This window comes from Dendropsophus ebraccatus, chromosome 1 (assembly GCF_027789765.1).
Source record: "Dendropsophus ebraccatus isolate aDenEbr1 chromosome 1, aDenEbr1.pat, whole genome shotgun sequence".
NCBI lineage: Eukaryota > Metazoa > Chordata > Amphibia > Anura > Hylidae > Dendropsophus > Dendropsophus ebraccatus.
The window spans coordinates 162,265,169-162,280,427 of NC_091454.1; the positions used below are offsets into that span (position 1 = coordinate 162,265,169).

At 43.8% G+C, this 15,259-nt stretch overlaps 1 protein-coding gene across 2 annotated transcripts; it reads left to right on the forward strand.

Moving 5' to 3' along the window:
- DUT (deoxyuridine triphosphatase) lies at positions 1-10,812 on the forward strand. Of its 2 annotated transcripts, XM_069956597.1 has the most exons (7): positions 1-144; positions 542-644; positions 4,721-4,812; positions 6,116-6,160; positions 6,923-6,997; positions 9,905-9,975; positions 10,482-10,812. In XM_069956597.1, exons 1-7 carry the CDS (start codon positions 12-14, stop codon positions 10,536-10,538), a joined length of 576 nt encoding a protein of 191 aa, XP_069812698.1. In that variant the 5' UTR covers positions 1-11; the 3' UTR covers positions 10,539-10,812. The 2 variants fall into 2 exon arrangements, with proteins under 2 accessions (XP_069812698.1, XP_069812703.1); XM_069956602.1 differs by lacking the exon at positions 1-144 and having other exon boundaries at positions 419-644.
- Positions 10,813-15,259: the final 4,447 nt, after the last annotated feature.

Here is a 15,259-nt window from a genome sequence, read left to right on the forward strand (position 1 = left end):
TACTATGTCACATGTCGGCCGCTGCATTGTGCGTCATGTCTGCGGCCACATTGGGCGCTTTGCCTCTGATCGTAGGGCGGCTGTGTAGACGCTGGACTACAACCCGCTGTCTCCGTCACCCTTTTCGGGTGTACAGTAAGCAAGGTGACTAGCTGTGCTGGTAGAAGGTGTGATATATAGGCCCAGGGTACATGGCCGCCACATGAAGGTGATACCAGAGGAAACTACGAGTCCCATGGTGCCTGGTTACCGGCGCCCGCCTGCAGTGCTGCTAGCGCGGTTACATGGAACTCTGGGATTGGTAGTTGTACGCTTCGCTGGGGCACACTGCGGTGTATATAGAGACTCGAACCCTGTATGGGGCCGGGGGGGGGGAGGGGGGGAGGGGGGGAGGGGGGGGAGGGGGGGAGGGGGGGGGGGGGGGGGGGGAGATGACGTGTATATATCTGGCGGGAGTTTAGGATTTGGCGGGATTGTTAGATTTCATTGAGTCTTGTCACCAACATGCCGCCTGTATCATCTCCCGCCAAACGTGCAAAAGAAGGGGACGGCTCCGCTGCGGTACTGCGCTTCGCCAAGCTGTCTGAACATGCGTCTACTCCTACCAGAGGCTCAGCCCGGGCTGCCGGCTACGACCTGTACAGGTGAGGGGGCTGCACACATCCGTGCTCTAATAATACAGAACTGTACTCATTCCCTGTGTTCTGCTACCTTTCTGTGACAGGAAGAAATGGTGCCTGGTGTGTGGCTGGGGCATGATGGGAGTTGTAGTTGTGCAGCATGTGGAGACTGGTACTATGCATCTATATGCCTGTGTTCACAATGCCTTCATGCTCTAGCATATCTTGTGCCAGCCATGGACAAGTATAGCAGCAGCAGCAGCACACTCTGGGCTTGTTCTCCCAGCTTTTTTTTTATTTTATTTTAACCATTAAGTAACTTTAATTGAGAAAACCTGCAAGAAATCTGCATTGTGGGAGTGCACCCTATAATGTCTGCTTCACGGTTCAAAGAACACCTGTGAGAATCCACAGACTCCTGTCTTGGCTTTTATTTTTATTTGTTTTTGCTGTTTGTCCCATTCACAAACCTCTGTTTTAGGACTAGAGACGCTAAAATATTGCAAAGGGGAAAAAAAGCTGCAAAACTTGTGAAAAAAGGAGAAAATTAAAGTGTATGTAATATATATATATATATATATATATATATATATATATATATATATATTACACACACATACACACACACACACACACACACACACACACACACACACACACACACACACACACACACACACACACAGTGGTACCTTGGTTTAAGAGTAACTTGGATTAAGAGCTCACAGTTTTTCAAAATTGTGACTTGGTTTGAGAGCATTGCTTTGGTTTAAGAGCTCCCTGTACTGGGTGGGAGCTTGAGTGGGGGAGGGGCATGGTCTGCATAGCGGGGTCTACAGCACTGTACTCTGACCCAGGAGTACAATTCATAGCAGATCCACTTCAGGCTGGGGCTTACATCAGGGGACAGCACTGTGGGGGGTAATCTCTCCATAGCTGTAACCCCTCTCTCCCCAGACAGAGAGTGCTGCTATACTGTGCCAACATTTGCCCTGCTCATTCCTTCATGCTCCCTGCAGTCTCTGTCCGCCCTTGTGTTTCCCACCCTCTCCATTACTCTACAGTAACTTATAATATCATATATTCTGCTGTTTCTGAATGTTTTTTTCATTTGTTTTACATGTTGTTCAGAATAATAAATCATTATTTTTGGGGTGTGGAACCAATTGTCTGCATTTCTATGATTTCTTATGGGAAAATTTGCTTTGGTTTAAGAGTGGATTTGGATTACAAGCGCGGTCCCGGAACGAATTATGCTTGTAATCCAAGGCACCACTGTGTGTGTGTGTGTGTGTGTGTATATTATATTATATTACATTATATATATATATAATATATATATATTTTTTTTTTTTTTAACTGTTTCCTCTTACTTGTTGTAGTGTGCTGCACTTTGAGCTACAGGGCCCTGCTCCGTACACTCAGGAAACAATTACACCGCCTGCAGGACGAAAATGTGGTTCACCAGGTTTTCTGTTCATGGAAACTGAACATGCTGACGTGAACAGAAATACACACTGAACCTGGGCTTTCGGCCATGGAGTTTTTGCCACCCCCAAAAAAGTTTTTTTTATTGTCAGGAAATACTGTTAAAATTTCCTGACAGTAAGGGGGAGATTTATCAAACATGGTGTAACGTGAAACTGTCTCAGTTGCCCCTAGCAACCAAATTCCACCTTCTTCTTTCCAAAGAGTCTGGGAGGAATGAAAGGTGGAATCTGATTGGTTGCTAGGGGCAACTGAAAAAGTTTCACTTTACACCATGTTTGATAAATCTCCCCCTAATGGTGGTTTTACACGGAGCGATTTATTGTTCCAATTTGCTCGATAACGGTCGAATTCGAACGATAGTCGTACGTGTAAACCCAGCGAATGATCAAGTGACGAGCGAGAAATCGTTCATTTTGATCTTTCAACAACTTAAATCGTCGTTGATCGATCGCAAAAATTCTCAGATTGTTCAGTGTTAAGTCTTTCAACGATTTCACCTATGTGTGAAATTTTCCGTACGATGTATCGTTCAGTCTAAACGCTGATCGTTATTAAAAAAAAAAAATTGTTTATTCAAAATCGTCAATCGTGCGATCGAGCGAATTATTGCTCCGTGTAAAAGTACCATTAGAGCTGAAAAGGAAAAAAAATAAATGCTCACCTGCTGCACGGCTTCCTTGCTGCTCTCTTCCAGCTTTTCTTCTCCCTTTCAGCTCTGTGAGTAAAAGAGTGATATCACTCATGCGCTGGGGGAGAGAGCGGCCTCTTGTGTATGGAGGCATAATGCTGCCTTCGGCCACAAGAGTGATTGACAGGGCGGGGAACCAGTGGTCCCTTGCCCTGTTAGTAACAGTGCCACATTTAAAGGGGTTGCCCACTTTATATTAAAATTGTGCAGTAACACAAAGATTTAAAAGTTTTAGAGCTCCCGGCATTATTATGAATGATGCATGGAACTCAAGTCCATTCTATACAACTTTATTGATATTTACAGACTGTGCATGGAACACGTGAATATCTGAGGTATGGTGGCTATGGTGGGCCAATTGAGGAGAATTTGAACATACTGTACTAGTGACTATATTCGCTGCATCTACTGAACATAGATATATATATATATTTTTTTTTAATACAGAAACCAAAATAGATTTACTGTGCTTTTGAGTTGTGTGTTTGTTTTTTTTTTTTTTTTTTTTTTTTAAATCTTCTTTTTAGCACATTCCTTCAAAATCTTTAAAGTGACTGTACCACCAGGCCCAGGCTGAAGCACTGGAGGCGGGCCGACCCACCCCCAGTGGGAAGAAACCCCAGCCCCTCCATGACGTGACTCTATTAGAATCAATGGAACCCTATCATAGAGGGGCTAGGGTTTCCTCCCACTAAGGGTGGGTCGGCCTGCCTCCAGTGCTTCAGCCTGGGCCTGGTGGTACGGTCACTTTAACCTCTTAAGGACGCAATGAGAGATCAAAGTGTATATACTAGAAGTCCCCCAGGGAGAATAACTCTAACCCCAGGGGGAATAACCCTAACCCCAGGGGGGCTTCTAGTGTATGTGTGTAAAAAAAAAAGTTATTATTAGTAAAAAGCCCCCTCCCCCACCCCCCTTTTCCCAGGTTATAAATAAAAATAAATAAACAAACATGTTTGGTTTCGCCGCGTGCGTAATCGCCCGAACTATTAATTAATCACATTCCTGATCTCGCACTGTAAATAGCGTAAGCGCAAAAAATCCCAAAGTGCAAAATTGTGCATTTTTGGTTGCATCAAATCCAGAAAAAATTTCATAAAAAGTGATCAAAAAGTCGTATATGCGCAATCAAGGTACCGATAGAAAGAACACATCATGGTGCAAAAAAATGACACCTCACACAGCCCCAATAGACCAAAGGATAAAAGCGCTATAAGCCTGGGAATAGAGCGATTTTAAGGAACATATATTTGTTAACAATGGTTTGAATTTTTTACAGGCCATCAGATAAAAGAAAAGTTATACATGTTATATATCGCTGTAATCGTAATAACTTAAGGAACATGCATAACATGTCAGTTTTACCCCAGGGCAAATGGAGTAAAAACACAGTCCCCCAAATAAAAGAAATGGTTTTTTTTTTGTTCAATTTCATTACACTTTGAATTTTTTTCTGGATTCGCAGTATACTTTATGCAAAAATTCAGCCTGTCATTGCAAAGTACAATTAGTGACGCAAAAAATAAAGGCTCATGTGGGTTTCTAGGTGGAAAAATGCAAGTGCTATGGCCTTTTAAACACAAGGAGGAAGAACCGAAAACGAAAATTGGCCCCGTCCTTAAAGGGTTAAACAGCAAAAAAAAAATTTCATGTCAAATCAACTGGTCCGAGAAAGTGCCAGAGATTTGTAATTTACTTATTTACTTCTACAAAAAAAAATCTCAAGTCTTCCAGTACTTATCAGCTGCTGTATGTCCTACATATCTATGTCTAAATCTGGGACATACAGCAGCTGATAAGTCCTGGAAGACTTGATATTTTTTAGTAGAAGCAAATTACAAATCCCTGGTACTTTTCGCTGCAGTTGCCCTTTAAGTAACAAACGCTGTTATTATTGTTTATTCTTCATTCCTTTCTTTAGTGCCTACGACTATATGATTGAACCACAAGGTAAAGCCATAGTGAAAACTGACATCCAGATCTGTGTTCCCAGTGGATGCTATGGGAGAGTCGGTAAGTCAGTAGGGCTTTGTCCTATATTATACCTGCCAGTCATCCTAATAGGTCCTGCATCTGTAAGGCCTAATATAATACATATGGCAGCCCTCATTAGGCCCCAGGTTAGGTGACTTCCCCAATTCCAGAAGGTGGCGTAGGTATAACAAAGCCACCTGCCCCTGGTGCTGTCTTGTGGGAGCAGATCTCGCTCTCTCGCTCGCCTAAACAAGAAAAAGTAATCCCAAAATTGTACAGTGGTAATACCTCAACATCAAACAAACTATAACTGCAGGAATCAAAATAAAAAGGGGGAGGGCTCTAGTGCTAGGTCTAGATGTGGAAACATTAAAAGGGGTGGCCACTACATAGAAAGAGTTCAGTGTCCTCCATAGACATATACAGGCTCAGTGGTGGACACTGGGGGCAGGACATAGTCACATGCTCCTCCACGTCAGCCATCGTATGGACAGACTCACCACAGAGCAGGACGGCACAGCCTAGGGGAGGGGAGTCTGATATTAGCTCTGTGAGGTACACAGAGAACTGCTATCTGTATATACAGTGAGTACACTTACTAATACTGTACACTGAACAATTTTACTATAAAGTGGCCTACTCCAAAGTGAAGATTCCCCCCCAAAATATGTGTAATTAGTGACTCCTAGTAGGAAGCGTACACTTTCGTTGGAATGAAAACACAATCCTTGGCTGAGTGTGTCTTTTGAGCATGCTGTAAAATCTGCTTTAAAATCATTGTTTACCAACCGCACATCACTTAAAGGGGTACTCTGGACTTGAGGGCTTTTTTTTCACTATGGAAGGGGAGGGGGTGGATGAAAGCAACAACGTCAACTTACCTCCCCAATTCAAGCGGTGGGTCCTGCATCACGCTGTTCTGGTCTCCAGCCGCTTCCTGGTCTATGATTCGGCTTGACGTGTGAGGTTTCAATCCCGCTCAGACATTCAGCAGCTGTAGCCGCATCATAGACCAGGAAGTGGCTGGAGACCAGAACAGTGTGATGCTGGAACCTGGGAGGTAAATGGACGTCGTTGCTTTCATCTACCCCCTCCCCGGCCATAGTTAAAAAAAAAAAAAAAGCTCTCCTGCCCAGAGTACCCCTTTAATAATGATTGCTGTGAGTAACTAGAATTATTGGAGCCTGCAGCTTTTTTGTGATAAGTATGGCCTGCCTCGCAATCTTTTTAATGTAAACACCAATGATTAATGTCATGGGTTATTACTATTTCTATGAGTTATACATGCGCCTGTGTATTCAGTTACCTCATTATTTTTATTTTTTTTCTCTTCTGTTTTTAGCACCACGATCTGGTTTGGCAGCAAAAAACTTCATTGATGTTGGAGGTAATCCTTGTAATCTTACCTGCAGAAATATTAGTGAATTTTGAAATGCTCAATATTTTATATTCACCATTGGGGTATATTCACATCTGGTTCAGAAGTTCTGATGGGAACCCCCAATGCAGATTCTACAAGACTCCAGACCATCTTGCAGCGCTGTTTCGTTCCGTAAAATAAAAACATTGTAAAGAAAACTTGGTAGAGCTCAGTAGTGTTGTGCATTGTACTGTAGGTTACTGGCCTATGAGCCTGTTTGTAACGTTATGCTACCTTGAGCCCTAGACAAGAATCCCACCAAACCTGCACTATCTGCCCATTTCCTAGTAGATTTATGGTGCATTGTGTATCCCATGTGATTTTTTTTTTTTTTGGTCTTTTGTTTCTCTTTCCTGTAATTTATCTCAAGCGCCAAACATTTTGAATGCCCTATAGGAATACAAACACAATGTAACATTGTCCTCTCCTCCACAGCTGGAAGGCGTAGGCAGCTCTAAGAGCCAAGGCCCTGACACAGTTAGAGCTGCATCTGAGGGACATTAACCTGCCAGCACCAATGTGCAGTTTTCCACTGATGACTGCGATGTATTTTCCATCCTTATTACACAATGCAGAATATTTTACTGTATCGCAAAGGCTGTTTCACTCCTCTCTGTTCATATTTATGGAGACTTTTATACTGTGATTTTTCTAAACTCACTGCATCTTAAATGTGAGTAAAAAATAGTTTTTAGATGTTCTTTTCAGTCATATCTTCTCTCTTCCTAGCTGGTGTTATAGATGAAGACTACAGAGGAAATGTTGGTGTGGTGTTGTTTAATTTTGGGAAGGAGCCTTTTACTGGTATGTACCATTGTGTAATATGAGTTTTTGCTTACAGTGACTGGTTCGTCCGAGCTTGGTACTCGATCGAGTATTGGGGTACTCGGTACTCAGACGAGCATCTCACGATACTCGAGAAAATCTAATCATCCGTTTCCTGTAAGTTTGGGCGCTATTTCTCAGCCAATAAACATGCAGGAGACTCTTTGGTACATCCTGCGATCACGTGGGACCCATACATGACGATAGCAGCGATTGGTTGGCCAGATGAGATGACCCTGCCGTATAAAAATCGCGGCCGGTAGTGCTCGCTTCAGACATATGCTGGAAGAGATTCGGGGCAGAGCTGCTACTGGTCAGGGAGAGCGTTAGGGAGGGAATTAGCGCTCCAGTAGGCAGGGAATACTAGCGAAACAACCAAACAGCCCTTGTAAGGGCTTCAAATTGTTTTTAAATTGTATTACTACAGGCTGCTGGCTGGGACTTGCAGTGCAGCTGCCACGATTTCACCAGCACACTGTGGTGATCGGCTGCTGGCAGAAAGGGGACATTAGGTGTTGCATACAGACCCCTAAAAAGTGCTCAGTACTTATTTATGATTTTGTGGCTGGTGGTGCTGCTGTACTACATTGTATTGCTGGGATTTGTAGTACACCTGCATAGAACCTCACTGCTCATTGTAAGGGGGTATCAGAGTGTATTGGTGCCACCACCAGATTGTATCTCACAGCCCCCCCAAAAAACTAGTGGCACCACTAGTATATTTTCAGATTTCTGTCTTTCTTACTGATTTGGAGGTGCTGGGCTGCCCTGCCCCCTAGTGTGTTGTCAGAGCAGGTCTTTAGTGCAGCTGGTGGCATCATCAGTCACTAATAAGCGCACCCACCTGTCAACTGACAGGCTGACGTTTATTAATATTTTTATTTGTCTTATTGAAGCCATATCCAATACCCTGTGTAATTGGCAGTGAGCTTGGTTGTGTGTGACAAGGGGTGGAACCTGGTGGCGGCTCTGCAACTCGGCAGCCTCACACATGTAGCATGCCTGGCCCACTTCTTCAACCTAGTGTTGCTGCTGTTCCTTAAAACCTACCCCAATTTGGCTAACTTGCTCACTAAGGTGCACCGCATCTGTGCACATTTCTGCAATTTAACCAGGGAAAGTTACCCCAACTACCACAGTCAAATTCAAAGTCGAAACAGCAGTGAGGGGAGAAGTGGGAGTCACATTATGCAGAGAATGTTACCCCAACTGCTACAGTCAAATTCATAGTTGGATTCGATCCTTGTCCATTTCGAACCATATCTGTGGATGTCATCTTATTTTAGGGGTGTCCTCTCTTAGAGACTCTTTAAAGGATTGAAAGTGTATTCATTCGATCAAATCAATACTGTATTGGCAAGACTGTATTGTTGTTCTTCATCCCTACCTCTAAAGATATGCCTCTCACGCACAACTGCATGAGGGGGTGAGGCTAAATCTAGCCATAATCCGGCTATTTTTATTGGATGATTGTATTGTCCATCTGGGTCTCTGGTGTCAGGCTAAGTTTTTGGGTGGTTCATATGCTACCTCTGTTTTTAATGGTTCTCGGTGTCCTCACCGCCATGCTGTGTCAGGCAAAGTTTTTGGGTGGTTCATCACATGCTACCTCTGTTTTAATGGTTCCCTGTGTTCTCATTGCCATGCTGTGTCAGGCTGAGTTTTTGGGTGGTTCATATGCCTATCTCTGTTTTAACTAGGCTGTTGCCCAGAATTTGGCATAATGGTGCGATTAGGCAGCCTCAGAGGCATGCATACATGCTGCCCCTGCTGTTTCCTGTGCATTTCCGTTGTGTTTCCATCATTTTCTGAGGTTGACAGGTTTTCACACGACCTTCCCTCTACCAAAGTTGGGTCCCCTGCAAAAATGCTCGAGTTTTCCATTGACTTCAATGGAATTCGTTACTCGAAACGAGCACTCGAGTATCGGGAGATATTCGTCTGTAGTAACGAGCACCCGAGCATTTTAGTACTCGCTCATCACTAGTAAAGACCATGACACTGCAGACATTACCAACTTGCAGGAATCTCCAGACTATAAGGAAATCTGCAGGAATGTGTGGGTCTCTTACTGTGTTTTTATACAGACAGATTATCTGAGAGATTATTGAAGCCAAAGCCAGGAACAGACTACAAACCATGAACAGGTCATAAAGGAAAGACTGATATTTCTCTTTTCAAATCCGTTCCTGTGGCTTCAATAATCTGTCAGATAAATCTGCCTGTGTAAACACACCATTAGTCTTAAGCCCATATTACACGGGGTGACTGAGAGAAGCAAACGAGCGCTGTCAGCGCTCTTATGCTTCTCGTTCAGTGGTGGGTGTAGGAAGCTGTGAGGGGGCTGCTTGATCGTCCGGCCAGCCGATAGCAGCCGTCTGATGCCACCGCTCCTATTCCACGGAGTAACAGCAGTAGATTGTTGCTATATTAGTCGTTTGTCTTTCAACATGTTGAAACACAAATGACTGCAGCGATCAGCCGACATCGTGTCAGCTGATCGTTGCCTTCTATTACACAAGACTATTATCAGCCGATATTGGCCAGATATGGCCATTAATCGTTTCGTGTAATAGGGCCTTTAAAGGGGACAATAATATGGGACATGTAGAATTCAAAGGGCATCTAAAAGTTATGCAACATAGTTGTAAATTGTCTTAACATTGGGTAACAGAGTGGGACTAAATTTCTAATGGAAAAGTCTCTGGACCTGATATCCCTATGTGATGTATTTCATACACTTTGTATTTCAGTATCAGGTTTCAGCTAACATCTAACCACAGCCTTTATGCATAAAGTGTTTCACCATTGTGTGGGGTTGGTTGGTTTTGTTTGTTTTGTGAGATCAGGCATTACATTTTTATACGTTTTTGTTTTCCATTTTAGTTAAAAAAGGCGACAGAGTAGCTCAGTTGATTTGTGAACGAATATTCTATCCTGAACTCGAAGAACTAAAAGTGAGTAACCGCATTAATCTGATGTATGTCTTTCCTTCTTGCTAAACTGGGCATTGTAACCATAACTACTTCCTATACAATAGCATCTTCTAACCCTTAAGCTATGTTCACATCACATTTTCAGCCCAACGTCTGGAATTGATGAAAAAAGGATGCTGACCACTTGAGTGGTGTATAAAAGAAGTATCTGTCGGGGAGATGAACAGAACGTACTAAAAAGACAGTCCTGCCCATTCAAGTCAGTGGGGCCGTGGGCTACACAACGAGCTGCACGTCCGCATCCTTTTTTCATCAATGCCCGATGTGGGTCTGAAAACAATGTAAACATAGCCTTTGACACACTGGCATTCATGAAACAAACTGAAGGGACTGTAGTATGCCCAATGTGACCGTTGTGCTCTCTTGAAGCCTTTTTTACTAAAGCTTATGTAGATTATCTATCTAATGTACCATAATGCTGAATTACCAGAACTGATGCTTATAAATCTGTGTTTCCTTCTCTACAGGCTCTAGATGATACTGAGCGAGGTGCTGGTGGTTTTGGATCAACTGGTCAAAATTAAGACTTGTTGAGATGAGTGCTGCTACAATAATAGATGCGTTAGTTGCTTGGTCAGTCTCCCATATACCATGCATGGGATCGCATTTCACTTGTAATTTTTCTAAATATGCTATCATTTGAAAAGCTGTATATTATTCTTCTATGTTTCTGAAGAGCAAACTGTCCACAGAAGACTGTGTAAAGGCTGTACATGACAACTTGAATTTCTTTCCATTAGTGTTTGTCTATGTGATGTCAGTCCATTTAAAAAAAATAAAGTATATTGCATTTTTTTATTAGTGTATTACTAGCGTCTGTTCATTCTGAAACAGTAGGCCTGGTAAGTAATATGTTCTGAAGGAGAAATAAGCACCTTTCTCCTATGTACTGCACCATTGAAAGAAGAGGAAATACAACTGAGGAAAGTGTACTGTTACATTTTAACCCCTTAAGGACTGGACCAGTTTCCATTTTTTTTTTCTCCTTGTGCTTAAAAGGCCATAGCACTTGCATTTTTTTTTTTTTACCTAGAGACCCACATGAGCCCTTATTTTTTGCGCCACTAATTGTACTTTGCAATGACAGGCTTAATGTTTGCATAAAGTACACTGTGAAACTAGAAAGTCCATTGACTTATTAAAAAAAAAACTTCTATGGGAGTGTTTTGTCAGAAATCTCAAGCTGTTCTGCTCTTCTGCCTCTAGATGGCATGTGTTGTACACGGACATTGCCTTTTCAGCTGCTTATCTGCTTCACAACTATGATGCAACACATTATTAAAACCACGCAGCTCCAACCAGATAGAGGAACAATTATTACATGCTATTGGCCCTAATTTCAGGTTTGTCCTCCTAGTATGAGACCCTTTCCTGCCATGTTTTATTAGGTTGAGATTCTCACCTAGTGTTCCTAATTACAGAGATTGGGAAATCCAATATTGCATGGCAGCACTTGAGAACGTATTGTGTAATATAGTATGTAATGCCCAGCAGATGTTTTCCATTGAAATGCCAGCATCTGAAGTGCTGTTGCCATTATCTATAGGCTTTACTGCAAAGCTGCAAATTTGAGTTAATTGCCCATCTATATGGACACCACCTAGAAAGCAGATTTTTTTTTTTTTCTAAAAAAAAAAGTCTAGGAAAGCTGATAAATCAATGTTACTGACGTTTTTGCTGTAGAAATTGTCATGATGTCTGTAGAATTATTGTATCAAATTCAGCCCATAACTTATACTGTGACTTGGGAGTCTGTCCTGAGGTCAGGGCCCCTTTCTGAAGGTTTGGGACTTTAGCTAATACACCAAACTGTATGCAAAGCACAAACATTGCTCAATTTCTTTTCAGAATGTGTACATGTCTTTGCTCATTCTGGTGGCAGGTTCTTGGAGGGAAACCAACAGCGGGTAAGAAAGCTCCCTGAATGCTGGGCATGAAGGTAATGTTCTTAGGGCCCTATTCCACAGTAACGATGACGGCCCAATTCGGCCGATTATTGTTTGGTGAAATAGAGAGAACGATCAGCCGATCGTGTCATCAGCTAATCGTTCATTTAGGGCCAGACCTAAAATCATCGTTCCCCCACCGCGCATCGCTACGGTTGAATAGCGGTGCGCGGCGGGCGACCGACGATTTGAGAAGAAACAACAGCAGCAGCAGCATCATACATTACCTGGCTGCAGGGCTTCTTCTCTGCGCTGTCTTCATCCCCAGGTCCCGCGTGCTCTATCTTCTGAATGGCCGGTCAGCTGACGGAGCGCTCAGCCAATCACAGGCCGGGACCACCGCGGCCTGTGATTGGCTGAGTGTCGCCTGTCAGCTGACCGGCCATTCAGAAGATAGAGCGCGGGGGACCCGGGGAGGAGACGGAGCGGAGGACAAGCCCTGCAGCCAGGTAATGTATGATGCTGCAAGGACATCGGTAACGATGTCCTTGCAGCCCTCGCTCAACGATCATCGGGCCATGGAATAGGCCCAGTAAACGAGCAGTGATCTAGCAGATCGCCGCTCGTTTACATCGTTGATCGGGCCATCCTCGGCCCGTGGAATAGGACCCTTACTTTAATCCTAGCCACCAGTTTTGCTAAGGTTACAAACCCACTTGCCGGATCTGCAGCGAGTCTCCATGCTGCGTTTTTGCAGCGAGACTCGCTGCAGATCCCGGCCCTATACTTTTAATGGCAGACAAACACGCAGCAGGGATGTACATCCCTGCTGCGAGTTTGTCTGCAGCCCACCCCATTAACCCCCCGGCCGCCGGAGCTGATACTTCACCTGATCCCGGCTCCGGCGGTTCCCGATGTGTTCAGCAAGCCGGAGCGGGGACCAGGTGAAGTATATGCTCCAGCCAGCCGGCCGCCCGATCGCACGCCCCCCCCCCCGCAGCCCCGATCGCACACACGCCCCCCCGCAGCCCCGATCGCACACGCGCGCCCGAATATTAAGTCGGTCCTCTGCAGTGACGTCACTCATCGCTGCAGAGTGCCAGATGAATATTCTTGAGAAGGGGCAGGCCGGACTGATCTGTCCCAGCGTACCAATTCACCTACTTTTACATTGATTCAAGTAAAGATTTAGCAAAAATGGATGAAAGTAAGAAAGCTATAATTCTGTGTCCCCGCTCTATGGGAACATTGCAGGTTAGAGTCTTCTAACTTACTGTTAGTTTCCCTTTGGGACACCCCAGGGACTGTGTATGGCTTTATGTACACAACATTTAGGGCTGTGAGAAGTGTTTTGCGCATTGAGTTCTATGCTCACATTGTTTTTCAGCGGCAATATTGGGTACAAAGTTACTAATTTTTTTTAGTTATCTAGTTGTTTGTGGCACTATGCGTTTTCTGTTTGGCCCAAAATAAGGCATCAAATGTGTCCAGAAAGTCCCAAAAGTAATGTGCTGCCTAAAAACATTTTAAATTCTCAGACTTGTCTAGTCTGAAAAAATTGTCAGGTTCACATACCCTATATGTGTTAACCCTTGTCTCCCAAATAAGATCCTCTTGGATTTCTATTGTGTTTTGGCTTTAACATGGTTAAACTGATTGGAAGTAAGTAAACTTCAATGACCCGGCCTATTTCCTGTACTGTCAAACCTTCCCTTGTAAGAAGTGTCCTTTTATTTGGTGCAGCGTGATGTTTTTGGCAGAAGCAATGCTTTTGACTTGCATAAATTTGTGACCTCTACTGAAGGAAAAGTAAATGCTTGCCTTCGTGTCCATGATAACTCTAGGCTTGGATACCTACAAGCAATGTTTGTGTCCAGTTTATTGCACAGACTTGGCTCATGACTTTGTTACATTATGGCAAATACCATTATTATTAACCTCTTAATGCTACATGGTAAGCATCTTGGTGGTAAGAAGTTATACGCTGGTCACTAAGCATCTGTCTGGGCCCAGTGATAAAATTGCAGGGTGCTTATTGTTTGTTTTAAAATGGCTCATGACTACAATGACAATTCAATACACTCACACTGAGCAGCAGCATTGTGACTGCATCCAGGTCCTGTGTATTCTCAGAATTACTTGTTAGCACAAAAAAAAAAAAAAAAGGAAGTGGTCAAATTTGAAAATTTGGCCTAGGTCTATAAAAGCAAAAGTGGCTGTGGAGGTCACAGGTGAAAGTGGTTAAGCACTGCATCTCCTGATCTCTTATCCAAGGTAAAGCAAGTTCTTTTATTCCTTGCCAACAAGTTTTACCTTCAATGAATCCATGTAGTGTAAGGAATTAGGATATGAACAGAATGTGAACCCAATTTACCTTTTTTGGGCTCTTAGTGCAAATATTATCCAGTTTATCCAATATTATCCAATTATCCAGTGCATTGTAGAACTATGGTTTTAGGGTTTTTTTTCTCTCCCTTTTTGCTGGTACAGAAACCCAATAGTTTATACTATGTAAGTGTAAATCACAGGGCTGTGAATAAGTGTTTTGACTGGAAAGATTCAGGATGGAGACAATCTCCTCTACAATTCACTTGCAGTTCAAGGACTGCTGTATGGTGACTGGACCTATGCCATGTTTTGATATAAGCTGAACACCAGCAGTTCCAAAAATTGCAGTGTTCCTCATATCCATTCTATCATTTGCCTTTTGAAATTTCAGCCATGGCCGCTTCTCCCCAGGATATAAGCAGAGATGACCATGAGAAGGAACAAATATGTAGAGTCTATTCTTTTTTAACCTTAAAGAGGACCTGTCACCCCCCGTGCCGGGGTGACAGGCTCTTGACCCCCCCGTTACAGCCCCCTATACTCACCTGATCCCGCCGGGTCCTGCTGCCTGGTCAGGTCACGGAGATATGAGTGCCCGAAGCCCATAGAGAATGACGGAGCATCAGACTCCCCATTCATTCTCTATGAGCGTCGGACTCTCCTGTGAGTGTGAGCGTGCATGCCGGGCTTCAGGCGCTCATATCTCTGTGACCCGACCGGATCAGGAAGCGGGACCCGGCGGGATCAGGTGAGTATAGGGGGCTGTAACGGGGGTCGGGAGCCTGTCACCCCGGCACGGGCGGTGACAGGTCTCCTTTAAAGAAACTTGTCATTACTTTTATGCTGCTCTAGGGTATGTTCACACTAAGGACTATGCATGGAAATTTTAAGCCCATGAGTCATGTTTAACCCCTTCACGTCAATAAACCAAGTGCAGCAGGAACGTATATGCATGTTCCTGACTGAAGGGGCTGTAGATGTGTTCGGAACTGCTGCAGTGAGAGCGGTCCTGCACACATCAGTGTCCGGGG